This window comes from Mus caroli, unplaced genomic scaffold (genome assembly GCF_978045245.1).
Source record: "Mus caroli unplaced genomic scaffold, Mus_caroli_1 scaffold_7, whole genome shotgun sequence".
Taxonomy (NCBI): Eukaryota; Metazoa; Chordata; class Mammalia; order Rodentia; family Muridae; genus Mus; species Mus caroli.
Window position 1 is genome coordinate 82,787,744 of NW_028227262.1, and position 18,376 is coordinate 82,806,119.

General features: G+C 39.7%; 1 protein-coding gene across 3 annotated transcripts in view; it reads right to left on the reverse strand.

Moving 5' to 3' along the window:
- The window catches only part of Prdm5 (PR/SET domain 5), a 180,333-nt gene that overhangs the window by 10,148 nt on the left and 151,809 nt on the right, over positions 1-18,376 (reverse strand). Inside the window, exon 14 of one of the 3 annotated variants that reach the window (XM_085840555.1) lies at positions 16,212-16,419. The exons of the other annotated variants lie outside the window; for them this stretch is intronic. Coding sequence (XP_085696681.1) covers positions 16,357-16,419 — 63 coding nt within the window. The 3' untranslated portion in view covers positions 16,212-16,356. Of the gene's footprint in view, positions 1-16,211; positions 16,420-18,376 lie in introns of those variants that run through there. 3 annotated transcript variants of the gene reach the window in all.

An 18,376-nucleotide genomic window follows, 5' to 3' on the forward strand; every position in this document is an offset into this window, starting at 1 on the left:
GCAATTTAATGTCCCTCTCTGATTCACTTCCCCTTAGGTTCACTGAGGACCATGGTGGCTAAGACAGTACAGACTGTCAACAAGGAACCCTATTATAGTGAAAACTTAGTAAATTATAAGATACTTAAGCTGGGAGAAGAAGATTAGCTCACTTTTTTGGAGAGAGGGGTATTCCCTGAAATGAACTGTAGGGCTCTGCTATCTTCTTCCTTTTTGCTTCCTTAGCCACTATGAGGTGAACACCTGACTTCACCATGTGCTCCAGGAGACAGGATCAGAACGTGCAGGGTCAAGTAACTAGAAGCTCTAATACTGTGAGCCAAAATGAACCTTGAATGAACCTTTTCTTCCTTTAGGCTGATTATCTCAGACATTTGTTACAGTATCAGGAATACTGTTGTGCTTGTGAATGTCTTGCCACTCTTAGATAAAATCTCATCCTCAGCATGCATCTCATAATAAGCTCCCTGGCATTCTTCAGTGGGCCACTGCTAAGAATCTTGACTAAGAACACAATCTGCGAGTTGACTCTAATGTCCTCATAGAGGAATATGTAGAATGAATCACACACTCTGACTCATTAGCTGGATTTAACTAGACATTAATTAACATTAAATGGTTAGGTTCTTGATTTACACTGTTTCAGAATGATTACCCAGTCTAATTGAGAAATAGCTTGTCCTTTGTGACCTGGGAATCAATACTAACTGGAGGCAATCTATTTTATCAATTAAACTCTGCAATCTGTGAGTGGCAGAATTAATTAGCCATCTAATTAGTTTACTCTAATCAGGGCACCATTTGGCAGAGCTCATTCAGAAGGTGGCTTTATGGAGCTTTGTGCCTAGTACCTTGCTTATAGACAACACAACGCCAGTTGTGAGGGTGCTCTTCTATACAGAGGAGCAGCAACTTAACATGTAAAATTCTTTAAACAACTCTCAATGACACTTAGGAAGGCTGTGGCATAACAGCTGTGTGTTGATAATCCTTGTTGCAAATTCCTTTGAGAAAAAAGTTTATAGAGCGCACTCTCTCTCTCTCTCTCTCTCTCTCCTGTCTCTCTCTCTCTCTCTCACACACACACATACACACACACACACACACACACACACACACACACATATATACACACACAAACAAACACAAAGTTATGTTAGGACATAAAAGTTGTCTTTTGCTTCAAATTAATTTCATTTAATTTTTTTTCTAGATTACAGTATTTTATATGTATTAACACTTTCCCTGTATAGAGTTTAGAAAAGTGATGAATTTTCCTGGATAATCATGTCTTATTACTATTGGGGGTAGTCTCTGATTGCTTGCAATGTAGGTGCACATGTGTGGAGGTCTTTGATTGTTCTCCACTTTATTTACTCAGGAAGGGTCCACCCTTGGTCAGGAGTTCACAGACTCAGGCTAGTCATCTTGCCCAGTGCTAAGATTATAAACTGGCTCCTAGGACTGTCTGATCTTCTCTGTGGCTGCTGAGGACCCAAACTTTGATCCTTACATGTGCACATCAAATGCTTTATATACTGAGTCATCTCCCAGTCCACATTCTTATCTCTAAATGTAAAAGACCATCTTAAATCCTGGCTGGGTATATTGGTGCACAGCTGTAATTCCAGCACACGAGTGGCAGAAGCAGGAGGACCAGTGTCAAGGTCATTCTCAGCTACAATTAAAGTTGAAGGCCAGCTTGGACTGCTTGAGATTGCGTGAAGACAAAATAAAGTGAATAAAAATTAAATTAACAAATAGTCAAATAAACAAAACAATTTTTAAAGTGGCGCAAAAACTGTATGCCAACTATATAGGCTAGTGAGATGGCTCAGTGGGTAAAGGGACTTGCCATTAAACTGACAACCTCCAGAACACATTCCCACAATACCTCTACCTCTGCTCACATACATGTGCAAGCATTCACACATTTGTGTGTACAAATGTCAACTGAAAATTCCTGTACTGTGAACTCGATGCAGATTTCTTAAACAGGAAACTGCTATATACACAGAAAATTTGCAAAACTTCCCCATTTTTTTTCAACAGACTGGCCATTTATTCCAACACCTGAGCCTGCATTTCCAGGGTGAAATACGGAGCCTACAGTGTGCACACCACATGTAACAAGGTTGACTTTTTCCACCTGGACCACAGCCAAGACCTGTCTGCCAATTCTTCTGCAGGGTTATTTGAGGTGTCTGCAGCAAGACCAGTGCCTGGGTCTCCCATGGCACCTCAACTTTTTCATGACCTGTAGTATCCTTGACCATTGACCACAGGCCAGCTCTGACCAATGCTCTTAGCATGGCAGATTCCATCTCCAGTTTCTAAAGAGAGACTATGTGGATCAAAGTTTGGGTCCTCAGATAACTACTGTGTTCTTTAAAATATCAAGTCTGTGCAGAATCCGAGCTACAATTTAGCGGAGAGTTTGTGAGTGTGGCCCTTCTAGTTTCTATTACACCCAGCTAATGGGGCAGATCTATAGCCCATAGGACAGCTGGCCATATATCTAACAGCTCCTCTTAATGGCCCCATTTGTGAGAGCACATGTATCACCAGCTGCACACAATGAATGTGTTCTGAGCCTCCCCCTAACAAGCAGCCCTGCCGAGCAAGCTCTCACAGATGTTTACAGCTTCTCTGGGTTTTTACTCACCGTCTTATTTTTATAGCCAGTGTGGTCTTTCAACATATGACAAAACACACCCTTGGACTAGTAAACAAAGCACCTAAAAATTACAACTCTTAGGGAAGCCTTTGAAAGCTAGGAGAATATCTAAAGCAGGTTTCTACACAGCATGTCTGTAATTGCTTCTGCATTGTAGCTAATGGAAAACACACTTCTTATAAACCAAGAGAATGAACTGCACAATCTACATATAGGAAACTAAAACTAAGCACAGTGAATGGAATCAAACTTTTATATAAAAGAATTGTAAGGAGACACCTGGTCCCTTCCTGACTCATTCCGTCTTGAGGTCCATGAAGTCATTTGTAAAATGAGTAGGTAACCAGGAAATCCATTTGTATGCACTGAGGGTGTACAGGAGCTTATCAGGCATAAAACAGGCAAGAGCCATCCAAACTAGTTCAAAATGAGCTTTGCTAGAGCTACATACATGACTCCAGTCAGTCATCAGAGCAACAAGACAACCGGGAGCAGATTAAACACTGCCCTCATTCTGTACCGATGGAAGACCAAAGCATTTCACCCAGCCTGATGACTCAACTTGTCTGGGAATCTATTTCATAACTACAGATGCCTGGATCCCACACCTAGAAAGCCCCATTCACTGAATTAGACATAGCCAGGCACTGGTGCTTTAAAAGTTCCCAAAGTGATGTCAAGTGCAGCCACAGGGGAGAACCAATAATGTGGTCCATGTTTCTCTAAGACACGCATCCTGAGCTGCTAACTGCAGCAGCAGCAATGATGGCCAGGCCTGTTTGCTCCTCCTGCTCTGATACTTCCCTCCCACTGCACTGCTGCCCTCTCTTTGGGCTGCCTGCTTTGTGCTAGCTGGCACAGAGGTAGAAACACTTATATATCTCCTTTCCATTAATCTGTTACGCAATGCTAGTAATTTTCTGTGTTACCCTTACTTTACAGATGAAGAAATGGTTTAAAAATATGCCCAAGGTCACACTGCCAGGTAGAAAGAACAGAATTCACAATAGGATGTAGTCCAAGACCCCAAAGCACTGTTTGACCATGATAGTGGGCTGCCTACAAAGCACTTCTCCTTCCTTCTGTCCTTGGCAGGAGAGCCCAATTCTGTTGAATGTTCACTTCAAAATTTCCTTCACTACTCTGAAAGAGAAGGATGGTCCCCAGCTCAATTATGGCAGCTGGTTCAGGATAAGCCTAAGCCCATACCTGTTTAGAAGCTGGAATCAACAGAAGATCTCCAAAATTGCTGATGCCTATAGCCCATCCCCCAAAATAGGAGTTTTCATACTGGGGTTGTATGTCTGGCTTTGGCACTTTTAAAGGACTCTTAATGACTCTAACTAGTAGACATGTTTGGGAATGTCTGTACAATGTCAAGATGGCATTGACTCTGCTGTTGGAGGTAGGGCTTTCCTTGGGTGCATGAGAAGTGACCGTGGTTCTGAGTTCGAGGAGATAGTACACAACAAAGCACACACACTCCCATAAATGAGGAGCATTGTTGAAATGTACACATGACAGAAAATAGAATTCAACACAGTCACCAAATCTCATATTTAAGAGTCATATCCAACTTGTACCCAGAGAAATGAATTAATTCATTCTGCCTGCTTCCAAAATTAACAAGCACAGGTCTGACATGTGATGATGGCAAGTGGAATCCATTTCTCCATAAAACCACACAGTTTACTCAGAGGTCTGTAGGAGAAGGAGACTATGTAAATGCAAATCCTTACAAGAGGAATACCTAATTCTAAAGAAATAACATACTTCTCCGATTACTCCACTCTGAAAATAATATGAGCATAGCACAAAGCTGCTATTGCACATGTGGCTAATTCCTCCATGACCAGCAGGGTATTCAAAGCAGCCAAGTTCATGTCAACAGGTAAAACGAAGCCATCAGCAGTGGGCAAAAGTCAGAGGAAGTCATACTGATGAGTGAACACTGCACAGATGGCAGGGAGCTAGTAGCAGAAATGCATTTCTTTCAAGTTTAGAAAGTTCTGCGGAGAAAAAAGCTCCAACTAGCATGTCTGTTTGCACAGGTGAGGATTCAGAGCTAACCTGGTAGAGATCTTACTAGATCTGAGTTAACTCAAAGTCAAAAAATGCTTAAAAAAACCATAAATGTCTTAAAAAAGAATAAGATTACTATAATAAGTGAAGGTATTTTCATATATCATCTGAAAATAACATTTTTAAAGTCTGAGGGCAACTTTACAACAATTTAAATTCAGAGAATTAATGAGTTCACTTTTTACTGTGTTTACCCAACTTTTTTTTTTTAACTGTAAGTAAATTTGAGCTCACTGTTGTTTCACAAATGGGGATTTGTGGAAACTTTCCATCATATCTAGCGATATTACACAAAACTCACCAAAAGGGTGGGTATTTCACTTCTCATCAAATTTCTAATTTCAGTTCTGGGAAATTAAGGAGTAGCACTTTCTTCCAGCCTGATTCAGGCTGTCTCTGTCTCCTTATGAAGGCACTCATGAATTCATTTCAAGAACTACCATAGGTGTGATCAACTCTGCATATTTGTCCAGAACTAGCCTAGATTTGACCCTGACAGTCCTATATTTAAGAAAGTTTATTTTTCAGAAAAACAGAAGGGTCATGATATTATAGCAAGACAATGTCCAGTTACCCTCTGAATTCCCCTAAGTCGGGAATGACAGGCTCAAGCAACGTTCCACTTAGATGGGACTCAGCCTAGGGATGGTAGGCATCATCCCTGGGTTTCCCTCAGCTGCCACTTGGAAGGAACAGCGTTCTAAACAGAAAAGATTCTGTTACTATAACCCCTCCCACTCCTCAATCCTTTATCCCATCCGAAGTCAGTTACAGCCTGTAATCTTAATGACAGAAGGAACTTAGTTATCTAAGATCAGCACTCAGGAGATGTTTAGTTAGCTCTTTCCCCAAAGAATGAAGATGAAGCTTCACAGTCCAATTGACATGGAAGCACAAGGAAGAAACAGGACAAGTGAAGAGTCAATCACTGACTTGGGCAGACAAAATGCATTTCCATAGTAGTATGTGTCTCTGGTTGCTTTTGTTTAAGGAAGAAAATTTGACACAGACTATTTATGAACTCTCCGGGCTATTAGAAACTGCCTAACTCTTTCAGAATGTGTTAGGTATAACACTGGTTTAAGCCAATGTGTTTATTTTTATTAAGATACAAGGCACAGAAAATACCATGGAATGGCACCTCAAATTTGAACCACTTTTGTATACACAGATCTGTTGCTTTAGCTCTGTCTGGTGCTTGGTTTAGAGAGACCGTCTCTGCACAGGGAACACTAACATGTAAGAAGAGCTGCCACCTTGCCATCCTCATCTCCTGGTCACTGTCTCTTCTCTTTTGTTTCATTTGTTTTTAGAGACAGTGTTTCTTTGTGTAGCCTGGTTGTCCTGAAACTCACTCTGTAGAATAGGCTGGCCTCGAACTCAGAGTCCTCTGATGTTGTGACGTTGTTTCACAAATGGGGATTTGTGGAAACTTTCCATTATATCTAGGGATATTACACAAAACTCATCAAGGAGGTATATATTTCATTTCTCATCAACCTCCTAATTTCAGTTCTGGAAAATTAAGATCTAGCACTTTCTTCCAACCTGCTTTAGGCTGTCTTTGTCTCCTTATGAAGACACTCGTTAATTCATTTCAAAAACTACCATAGATGTGACAACTTTGCATATTTGTCCAGGACTAGCATGGATTTGACTCTGAGAGTTCTATATTTAAGAAAGCTTATTTTTTCAGAAAAACAGAATGGTCATGATTATAGAGCAAGACAATGTCCAAATACCCCTAATTTGGAATGACCAAATGCATCACCTGTCCCCAGTCTCTCTCTTTACATAGCTGTGGTTGGGATTGTTGTTTTACTAGCTACCAGGTATTCTCATGGCAAGTCCTCATAAACAACACACTCAACAGAAGATCCAGTTAATATAATTTTGATTTTGCACAGAGAAAGAAGCTACGGTGAGGCTCAGGAACTCAGAGAATTCAATGAGCATGTATCTCATCTCTCAAGATATTATACACCACCAACTTCCAAAACAGGATATATATCTATAGGTCCCAAATGAGAACTATGAGGGAAATCAGCAGACCCTTGAGACTTGAAATTCAGTATTACATGAAAAGGAACATTTAGCATTTGGGAGCCTCAGCAAAGGATAGAGGTCAAGGGCTCGGTCATGTCTAGCCAATGGGGAAATAAAGATAGAAATGAAATACTTTAAAAATTCAAAATTCAGTCTATGAGTAATATATTACCTGGTGATAAATTGCCCTGGATGTTAAAGACTGTTTCTAGGTGGAATGTCATTGTTTTTGGCATTGACACGATCTCTGCTTACACGTCTAAAGACACATGGTTTGATCCTTTAGACTGGTGCCTCTACACAGCCAAATAGGCACAATAAGTACAATGCAGCAAAGTATTAAACTGGATGTACTCTATCATGGAGAGCCAAGTGTATCCATTCACTAAAGGGAGGCAGCAGCAGGAAATGGGCATCGCAGGAAGGTGAAGGTGCATATGTACTTATGCTCATAAATACATGGATACAAACAGTTATGAGGTGTAGCAACAGCAAAGTTTTAGCTCTAATGAAACTAATCCAATGTAACAGAGAGTGGTTTTAGATTCACTGCTACAACATGCAGCCTGCTGTGTATTAATATGTTGGGTAGTCAGGAACTTGGGCCATGGCTAGTGTCATAGACATTAGGGTGAGTATGGACAGGTACTTGTTAAATCTCAAGGTAGTCCTGATGTTTAAGGAGCTTCTTAGAAGTCTGGCATTTCTTAGCAAAGCAGAAAAGAATCACCGAGGAGTATCTGACTTTGTGACAACTAGTCCTTGATTGAATGGTTTATGTCACTAGCAATTTGCCCTATGTCAACCACTGACCCAGGGGTAAATGACTTCAGATCTGATTGCCAATCTCCAGAGTGCTCCCAGCCATCCTGCTCCCCACTTTATGGTTTCCAGAACAGCAAATCTGAAACTAGCAATCTATGCATGTTACAATCCAGCATCAAGGACACAAGCAATCAGTTCCATCACAATCACTGTAAATCATAATTCCATAAAAAAATCCTTAGGAAAACAGTGCATCTGTCTGATATGACCTTAAAATATAGACAAATAACATTTGGTGATGAAATGTGTTTGGAAATCTGTCCTCAGTCCTGGTTTCTATTATTTCCATGCACAGCCTTGAACATGCACTGATATAAGAAGTTAAATTGCACATGCATACATTATTGACTCCACATACACCTACTAGTATCAAATCTTCATGATATAAAACAGGCTTCTTGGCCTCTTTCAGTGAATGCTCTCTTGTATCCATTCTCTCCTCTCTGTCCCTCCATCATTCCCCTCTCCTCCCCTGTCTCTCTGTGTACATGAATGTATGCACATATTTTTGAGACAGTACCCTACACTATAGTTCAGGCTAACATCGAATTTACTATGTAAGCCAAGCTGGCCTTGAACTAGCAGCAGTCCTCTTGCCTTAACATCCTGGGTGCTGGGATTACAGATGTGAGTGTATGGTGTAAATTCTCGTCCATTTGCCAATCAGACAACATCTTACCTAATGTTCTACTAAATTTACCTTGGATGTCTCTAGGAGACTTTTATTATCTACATTTGAGTATTCTCTAGAGAGGAACTAATATCACATGAACACATGACATCTGAACTTCATAATTCCTATTAGGGAGACATGCCATATAGGACATTTATCTAGTGTATATAATTTGACTGGGAATTCTCATGTGTATGATTATAAAAGGCAATCTATAATTGAGAACAGAGCTGGCTAGACAATTACTTTTCTGAGCATCATATTTATATGCTCCTCAGAAGTAGAGGAACCCAAGCCTGCACAGAAATGTTTGAATCTAGGACCACAGCAGGAAGCAGTTTCCTTGGTTATAAAAGATGACTATCACAGAGCACATAGATTTGATCTATCCATCAAGTAAAGAAATACAAAGCAAGAGTCCTTGTATTGCTCAGGACCAGATCTGACTTCAGCATAGGAACAGTCAAACGCTGAATAACTAGTGGCTTCCTTTAGAGAGCAAATGAAGACATCCATATTTACATTTTACACGGAAGCCCAAATAGATGCCCAAATCAGAGGTTCTCAACATGTGTGTCACATATCAAAATATCCTGCATAACTGTATTTATATTATGATTCATATCAGTAGCAAAATTATAGTTATGAAGTAGCAACAAAATAATTTTATGGTTGGGGAGTTATAATACCCACAACATGAAGTGTATTATAGGGTTGCAGAATTAGGAAGGTTGAGAACCTAAATTCTTAAGGTCTCAGTTTTCTTCATGGAACTGGAATACTACCAATAATAAAATCCAGGCACTTTCCAAATTCTATAATATTGACAGAATGTGACAAATGGGTCCAAGCGTTCCTTCAGAGGCTGGATCACAGGGCCATTTTCTTATATCAACTTGACCTATGACCTACTGTAGTTATGGAGCTGAAGGAGAAACTGACGCTAATTCTAAGAAACTGGTTTATATACTACAGAACGCAGTACAGTATAACAGTGTGATAACTGTATAGATGTGTGGCTAGCCCTGGTGCTGTTTTTATTATGATGCTAATCCCACTTCCCCTAGAGGGGCTGCCTTGTATGAGGAGAGAATCCCTTACTCAGGTGATATCCTGTGAACCTTCCCCTAATGAATAAAGATTTCTAGGAACTAATCCCTGGGTAAGGAGTAGGCAGGACTTCCAGGTCGGAGAACAGAAGTAGAGAGGCAGGAAAAAGAGAGAGCTTAGAGGACAAATTGTAGCTAACAAGAGGCCCTTGTTTAGATGATAGATGCCACAGGAGGCGAATACTTAGAATAGCTTACAAAATTAGGATGCTAGTTGCTGCATTCAGCGACTGAGTACCTGCTGATTCTGAACTAAGTTTGTGTGGTGTTTTCCTTTACAGGGCGGCTCAACTGGGTTCCAGAGAGAAAGGTACGGATGGCTGCAAAGTGTGGGTTTGCGAGAAATGCACCCCAAAAGGCCGTGAGAATTTGGAAGCGTGGGGCTGGCGAGGCGATGGCCTGCCAGTGAGAGCTTAGCAAGCTGGGTGTAGAGATTTCGGAGGTCTGGGTCAGAAAGGCTGACGAGATGAGAACAGGCCAGGCCGGCCTGTCCACTGGTGCCTTCCGCAAAGTGTGGATTGTTCCTTAATATTTCACGCTACATAGAGATATAATAAAAAATTAACATCACAAAGATATCTAATTTTTACTCTTGATGGTGATTACTTCTGGGTGACTCCGAATAAACCATATCCTTCACTGAGCTTTGAATTTTAACATGAATTTTAATAGTATACCTGTGTCACCTTTACAAACGGCTCACAAGAAGGCCCCTGGAAGGTTATCTATACCTTACCTTAAATAACTTTTATCTCTTTGTAACCCACAATATGCATATTAATAAATACCACAATTCTAAACTGAAAAAAGCCGCAGAGATTTAAAAAAATGTAATTAGATAACTTTACAAAAAAGAAAAAAAGAAAAAGAAAAGAAAGAAAAAAAGAAGTTATGTATGAGCTTCATGCAGTGTACCATCCCTTCTGGCATCTATTAATCGATGGGGATTTATATAAATAGATGTCTTTATTTCAAGATTCCTATGATGCTTTGGTAATTAGAGCTCTCTGAATAGAGTGGAAACGAAGTAAAATTCTGTTTAGAAAGGAAATAGTATAGAAAATCATATTATTTTCCTAAGAATAATGTCTATTTCTTTGAAAATTAGCCATATACTGCCTTTCATAAAACAAAGGGAAACTCAGACATCATGGGCCGCACTTTCCATTTAATCTTGCAGTATATTATTAAAGTCTAAAGATAATATGGTGGTAGGAAGGCAGCAATCAGCATAAATGCTAAATATTTATAGAATTGATTTGAGCTAAATCGCCAAGCTGCTCTGCAAGGATTCTTTGTTTCTGGACCAGCTTTACAGGACTTAGTATGCATCCCTGAAACAGCTGATAAATTACGACATGGGGACTACAGAGGGACATGAAGTTGTTCTATGGCACTGTGCTACACAGGCCCTTAAAAGGACGAATTTGGGTCAGACCCGGAGCTGCTGGAGTGTCCCTGAACTGGAAACACCCAAATATATTCCTGACACCCAAATTTAGATTTCTGTGCCTTACAGCCAGGTCAATAGATGCTTAGTGAGTTCCCGCAGTGCACTGAGGAGACAGCTAGGCCTGGAACTGAACAGCAGCCCCTTTTTGCTCCAGGATTCTGTAATGTGAAAGAGACAGCGACCTACTGAGGTCCGTTCAGTAAAACGTGCAATATACAGTAACCATTCATAGACAAAGTCCTTGGCCAAGGACTCAATGATTGGTTAATAAGGGAGAACATGATTTAACTAAGCACTGGGCTTTGTTTGTTTTTATAATTTTATTTCCATATGGAGATGCTAGCTAGCAACATAATATAGGACATTTCAGTTAACAAGAAAACCTGCATAGGTCTAGAGAGCTGGTGTAGGCAAATTTGGCAAACGTAAATATTTATTCTCTTTCCTTTAATAATAGAAACCTAGACTTTCTGTCATTTCGACAAACCATGAATGACAGGAAGTAATGGTCACAGTAGTGCGGACAGGAACCAGCTAACTTTAATGGTTCTGTGATGAGACCTTTAAACTGATCTTGTCCTGTCTTGAGGTGAGGGTAGCATTTAAGTGGAACAACTGTGATGGGGGAGAGAGCTACACGTACTTATGGAAATATGGACAAGAATTTAGATTGTCCTTAGGAATTACACTGTTTCAGTTACATAGCAGTGTGTGTTCTTCTCTAAGATCTGTGACCTGGCTAGCATTGGAACTTGCCTGGATTTATCCTACCAGGCCTTTTCCCCATCCTTTTAAGGACCTGAAAGTCAAGTATAAACATCACTATGCACCTGCCAGGATCTCTTTCCATTCTGGTTACCGTTGCAGTTCATAGGGGTCACAACTGGGTTGGACTATTGATTGCGTTTTTCCCTTGGTAGCTTGCACAGAACCTTCTGGTATGATGAAAACTCATCCTTCAGAAGGAGGCTTTGGGATTACATCCAGCTCAAATCTCCTGGTCCTCTGTTCAAGGAGTGTGATGTCTTCAACAATAGGGACCTTCAACTTCTGGAAGGCAACCAAGTGAAACAGTAATAGCCTATATTGATTTGGAGTCTCTTGGACTCCCCTGACCAATAACTCAAATGGAGGTTTTTCATGCCTGTACTGGGTTTTTGTTAGGTTCCTTTTGGGAGAGGCAGAATCATCACAAGTGGCATAACTTCATTAAAAATATATAATGTACACTTATAGTTACACACACATATAAACACACACATGTCATGTAATTCTAGGTAAACATAAAATAATGACTCCTTATAGCTGTTTCAAATACCTTCGTGTTATTTATCCCTTTCATCCTTATTTAAAAAAACTTCCTTTTTGAAGCAGAAAGAAACCATTACAGAAAGCCATGATTAGTCAAATGTAGAGAACAACTAACTAACCAAGGGATGTCTGTCCCCAGTGGACAGATATACAACACAACCTTTATACCTAAGGCTCAGAGAATATCACAGAAAATAGGGCCAGAAGATTGTAAGAGTCAGAGGAAGAAGGAATCTATACCTATATAATATCAACAATAGAGCTTCTTAAACAAGACTTAAATAATGACAACATTAGCTGACATTCCAAAACAGATGGAGAAAAACTCATAGGGCTTCACACCTAGGTGAAGAGCAACCACCAATTAGTGACTGCTGACAAATGGAGAAGCAGTCATTTAAGTGACCCCTGTAAGTGGTCATCCATTACCAAGTAGTTGGGCCTAAAAACATACACACAAGTAACACTAAACAGACTTTTAGGGTACATTTATGTATTTATTTGCATATATGTAGTAGCAATAATAATTTTTTAAAAAGCCATGAATTGGAGTGGGGAGGTTGGAACCATGGGACATGTTGGAAGGTGTAAAATTATGTAATTTTATTTTAAACTTTAAAGAGGAACAACTCTACTCTTGATGACAAGATGGAAGTTGTCTGAACGATTAGTAGATCAACATTAAAAAGACAGTTTTAAATGATATCTTGGTTTATTTTTCTGTTCTTAATACTGCATATGTAGTTCATATGACTGTTGTGATTTCCTGATTTGGCTTGGACATGTAAGTACAACTGGGTGCATTATTGACACATTTAATAGTAAATATCTGTGTATTCATTTTAAAATATACTTATTTACATCTAACATTAAATAATATGAATTGATTTGTGATTTGTGTATTCTTGCAATTTTATCTTTTCTAGATTAATAGTTATAAAGTCTTTAATCTTCAAAGACCAAGGGGACAAATTGTCATAGTATTACTAAATACTAATTCCTAGCTCTTAAATAGATCCTATGTATCCAATACCTTAAACTAAGGAACCAGATTCCTTATTCAACAGGAACATTGATTTCTGAGGTAAGTAAGTGCAAAATAATATGTGGTAAACTCAAAATGAGACATTTAAAAATGACATCACTGTTTGAAATACCAAACAGCTAGGTAATGGTATAATACGCCTGCTCTCCCTTACGCTTTTACTCAGCTCCTGTTTATTTCAAACAAAATAAGGCCAAAGACAAGCTGACAGAAAGCAAGTTTCTTAATATAATTAGGTACATCATGTCACTGACACATTTTCCATTAAGGTCTCACTAAAATCAGGGACAGGATCAGCTGTCAACTCACGTGCTTCCAATGACTTCAGCTTGAACTACGTCATGATCAAGTCCCACTGTATTTTTAAAAGTTGTAGAAATGCTGTGTGCTGATTGAATTGTAAATGCCCTCAAAGGCAATGTTTAAAAGGATTGGATTTCTGGCTTCTAGTCCAACTGAGAGATGGTGCCCTAGTGAAAGAAACAAAAATCACTGCCCTTAATTAAGACGGCAGTCCCCACACTTCCTCTCTCTCTCCCCACTGTAATGTCCTGCCGCTACACAGACCTACAGCAACAGGCCCACACCACCACTGGCTCTAGTCTAGTCTCTCACTAACCAGGAGCAGTCTTTCTCCTTTTCAGTTGCTTATCTCGGGGATTTTGTCACAATGATAAAAAAATAAAATTGACTAACACACACCCTATAGTCTTGTTCTTGTACTACTACCAATAACTACAGCCTTAGAAAGTGAGTTACAACGTTATTAGTTTCAACCTGTGAGACCACTTTTGTAATATAAAAAAAATAATGCAATATAAAAAATTTAAAGAGTTCAAGAAAAGGAGAGTGATTTGGGGTGAACATCTGTTTTTATTTTATAGACTTTTATTTCTAATAAGCAAGGGAATCCTAAAGCTTATGGCTTATCTTATTGCTTCATTCCTTCACTGGGAAACCAATAACATCTTCTGTGGAGTTACAATACTGTGGGCTCAATCTTGTCTTCCTGCCTTGGTACAGAAAGCTTCTCCAATCCTGCAGAACCTGCCTAGCCCCACACCCTGTGCTCTACTTCTCCCGAGCACGCCATGCCCTCTCCTAGTTTGGGCTTTCCTTTATCCAACAACACTTCACTTCAGTGCACATGGCTGTTAGCTCATGTAGCATGGCCTGCACAACTTAACATCCCTGCACACAGCACTCAGTCATATAGCATGGCCTACCCACCTCTACGCCTTTTTCTTGAATGCTCACAATCATGGTTTGTGGTCCATTCAGACTCCCTGGCTGGACTCTGCTTGGTTTTCATAGGGATAAGTTAGCTGCTTCATCTTTCACACTGTTCAGTTCACATCAAGCACACTGTGTTTTCTCTGTGGAGTATCCAACTGTCCAAAACAGGTATTGCCTTGCATCTAGGCATATCTAGATCTGGATTCTTGGCAGTTGAGACCAGGCAGTAAAATTTGGTCCTTTCAAAGCTGATGAAAATCTATTCAGAGAGTCTCAATTCTTTTTACAGAAAAAAATTGCAATAAGAACAAAATATAAAACCATCTGACAAGTGTGTATGGAGGAGTGAGTGAGGAAACTAAGAATGATGTCATGAAAAGGAATGATATAAAGGTGGAGAGTGTGGGCCAATAGAGTTAATCAAAAGCACCAGTGGTACACAGAGAGGTAGCTGCTTAGAAAGTAATGTCTGCTAATAGCTTTAAGGAAAAAAGAATTCTCCTGGGAGAGAGCAGGTAAGGAAATAAGATCTGTACCGCTTGCACTGCTTCAATTTTATCTTTACATAGTCCTACAGACTTTGCAAATACGGTCAATTTGGAGAAAAGAATGTAGTCATGACTGGCTGAATCCAACTGAACCAGTGTACTTAGGAAAGAAGCTGAAGCCAACTGAACCAGTGTACTTAGGAAAGAAGGTGTGCGGAGAGATGAGATGGTGGGAAGTCCAGCTTACTTGGAGGCAACCACTGAACTATAAACTATGGGCAGTGGGCAGCTAACAGGACTGACTGCCCTTATTTGTTTTGGTTTTAATTTAGTAGCAGATTCATGATCCAAGTTGATCTTCACAAGTATTGCTATGTCTGGGTTAGGTAGGCCAGAATTTCCTAAACTGCAGTTCATAGACCTTCCAAGCGCCATTGAGATGTTACTATTCCGACTGACTTAACCTTTTACTCTCTTCCTTGGTTACTCATGTTGTACTCCCTCTTATGCTCTTCCAGGCAAAGACTACTGTAGTTAAGCAACTACAATCAAGTGTATCTTGCACATATCAGAACTTTAATATGGTTACGTATACTCTAAAACTCCAGAATTAAGACAAAGCATGAGTGGGCTTTTCCCTAGAGATGTTAACAGCTGGCCTGCTGTCCATTTGCCATGGTGCTATATCATTTCTGCTGGTCTCACAATCTCTGAGTTTCAGCCCAGAAAAGCTAACTAATCTGTTCTTTTCTTGTCATCCTGTGCAGCTATCTCTACCAAGCTTTCTCTTTTTCTGACCTTTTCTTGAAGTACCTTCCTCTTATGTTCCTGACAAGGAGACTTTTCTCACCATTTCCTGTACCAGTTTCACCATCCCTCTCCTGATCTGACTGCCCTAATTTCCCCTAACCTTTCCTTCTATATACAACATGTGACATGGACATTATATTCTTTCAAATCTTAAAAAGATTCCATTGGAAACACATTTGTCAAAGGAGTGTCTTTGAGTTCCTAGTTGCTAACAACTGTTTGAAGTTATTGCTAAACAAAATTAAATAGAAACTGTCAGAGATCCCCAAGATCAGGGATTTTGCTTTGAGTTTTTAAGGAACTGTGAGATGATCAGAATTAACAAACAAACAGGCAAATATGAGCCACCTTATTTCCAACTTATAACATGTATTCCTATCATATTGCTGTTCATCTTCAAATATTCTATAAATAGTCCCTTGAAATTAAATTCTGTGTAGTTTTCATTATTTCTATGTTCAAATTATAAAAAATTCTAAGTTCTACCAATCCTTTAGTTAAAACATTGGGCCCATTTTAGCTGTGGCAACAGTCCACCGAAGCCATTTGACAGATGTGGGGTGGGTGCAATAACATTTACTCTTGCCTTTCTGTTACTGTGTCAGTAGACGTGAGCAGAGTCTTTAGGTTGTAGGCTCAAGTATTCACCACCAGTTCTGCAGCACTGGGAGAAGGAGGAAAGGAAAAGCTTTACTTTTCTCTAAAGCAAAAGATGCTGTTATCCTATTATGTAAAGTAAGGCACACAGGTCATAAATGTGTTGCTTGTCATGACTTAACTGACTATATGCATCTTGCTGTGGTTCCTGGGATTTACAGCTGGTTAGGACTGGGTGCTGCCTGCCTTTCTCCTTTAACAATTTTTGTGGCCCTTTCTCAGCTTTAGTCTGAACCCAACACTTGATCAGGGGAAAAACCAAAGTTAAAGAATGAAGAAAACATCAACTTAAATAGACCCATGGCAAATAAAGAGACCAAAACAGTTACAGAAATCCTTCTGATTAAAAAAAAAAAAACTAATGCTCAGGCACAAACAAAGCCACAGATCTCTAGCAGATTAAAAGATTGAAAGCAGTCTTATGAGTGAAATCTTTAGCTTTAAATTCCAAAAAGTTTTCAGCAAAGAACTTTACCAATAGTTTCTAATTACCTGTTCTGAATAACATATTCATAGACCCACAAGTACGCATAGCTTTCATACCTCATCATAAAAGCCTCTTTTGCAACAGTGATTCACAACTGTTCAAAATTCTTACACTGAGTGATCTTGGGGCGTTCAACCCCATCTGACTCATCTCGACCACATTTCCTACACCCAAGACTTAGGAAAACCAGTAGAAGGTAGGTCAGAAAGACTGCAAGAGCCAGAGGACCAGAACACCTGCTCTGAGTAATTATCTTCTAGACATGATAAGAGCACTACACCCATGAACTCTCCCCACTATGCTTGCATAATAGCAGCACCAGCTGACATGCTAACATCCACTTGAGAAATTTCGAAAAGTATTACTCTCAGATGACAGGCAATCAATGACTGCTGAGACAGGATCTGTCAGAGGGTGGGTAAGCTCACTGAGAGGTTATTCAGTCCCTAGTGGTCTGCCTTAAACACATGCACATAGGAGCTCCACTAAATAGACTCAGTAAGTTTTACACACACACACACACACACACACACACACACGCACACACACACTCAACAATATAGCTATGTAAGTGAGCATACTTTATGGGGAACCTAGGAGAGGAGCTAAACAGGGAAAGAAATGAGTAGAAATATGTAAATACAATAATGACTCAAGTACGTAATTCTTTTTTGTTTTTGTTTTTGTTTTTTCGAGACAGGGTTTCTCTGTATAGCCCTGGCTGTCCTGGAATTCACTCTGTAGACCAGACTGGCTTCGAACTCAGAAATCCGCCTGCCTCTGCCTCCAAGGTACTGGAATTAAAGGTGTGCACCCCACGCCCAGCTCATGTACGTAATTCTTAAAACAATCTTTAAAAGGAATGTTGCCAGGCATAGTCCATGGTTTTAATCTCAGCATGTGGGAGGCAAGAGACAGATAGATCTCTGAGTTTGAGGCTAGTGTGGACTACATAACAAGTTCTAGGACAGACAGGAGTAGGGAGAAAAGCTCTGCTGTAAAAGAAAAAAATAAAGAAATAAATACATGAACAAACAAGTAGATCTTTTTAAAGACAGAGAAACAATCAGCAGAACTAAGCTACACATTTTCACTATTGGACATATTCAGCACTGTGTACTACTTATACTTGCTCTAGCTAGCATAATACAGCATCCAAGTTAATACACCTTTTTATTGTCTAATGTGTCTTTGGTTTTATTGCTAATGTTTATTATTTGGTTTACCTACTTAGTGACCTATGATAGCTTACTGCTATTTCTCAGGCTGAGTCTGCTGGTGTGGCTGTGATGTGGTTCTTTCTGGAGTTGCATTGTTTGATATTGCAGTCTTCTGGTTGCAGAAGAAATCATATGAAGCTGTAACTAGGTAAAACACACATCATATTCTTCTGAGATGATTGGACGGGTGGTAGCTATGATATGCACTGTGGTAGTAGAATCCATGAGAACCAAACAAAAACTAAAGTTTCTTTGCC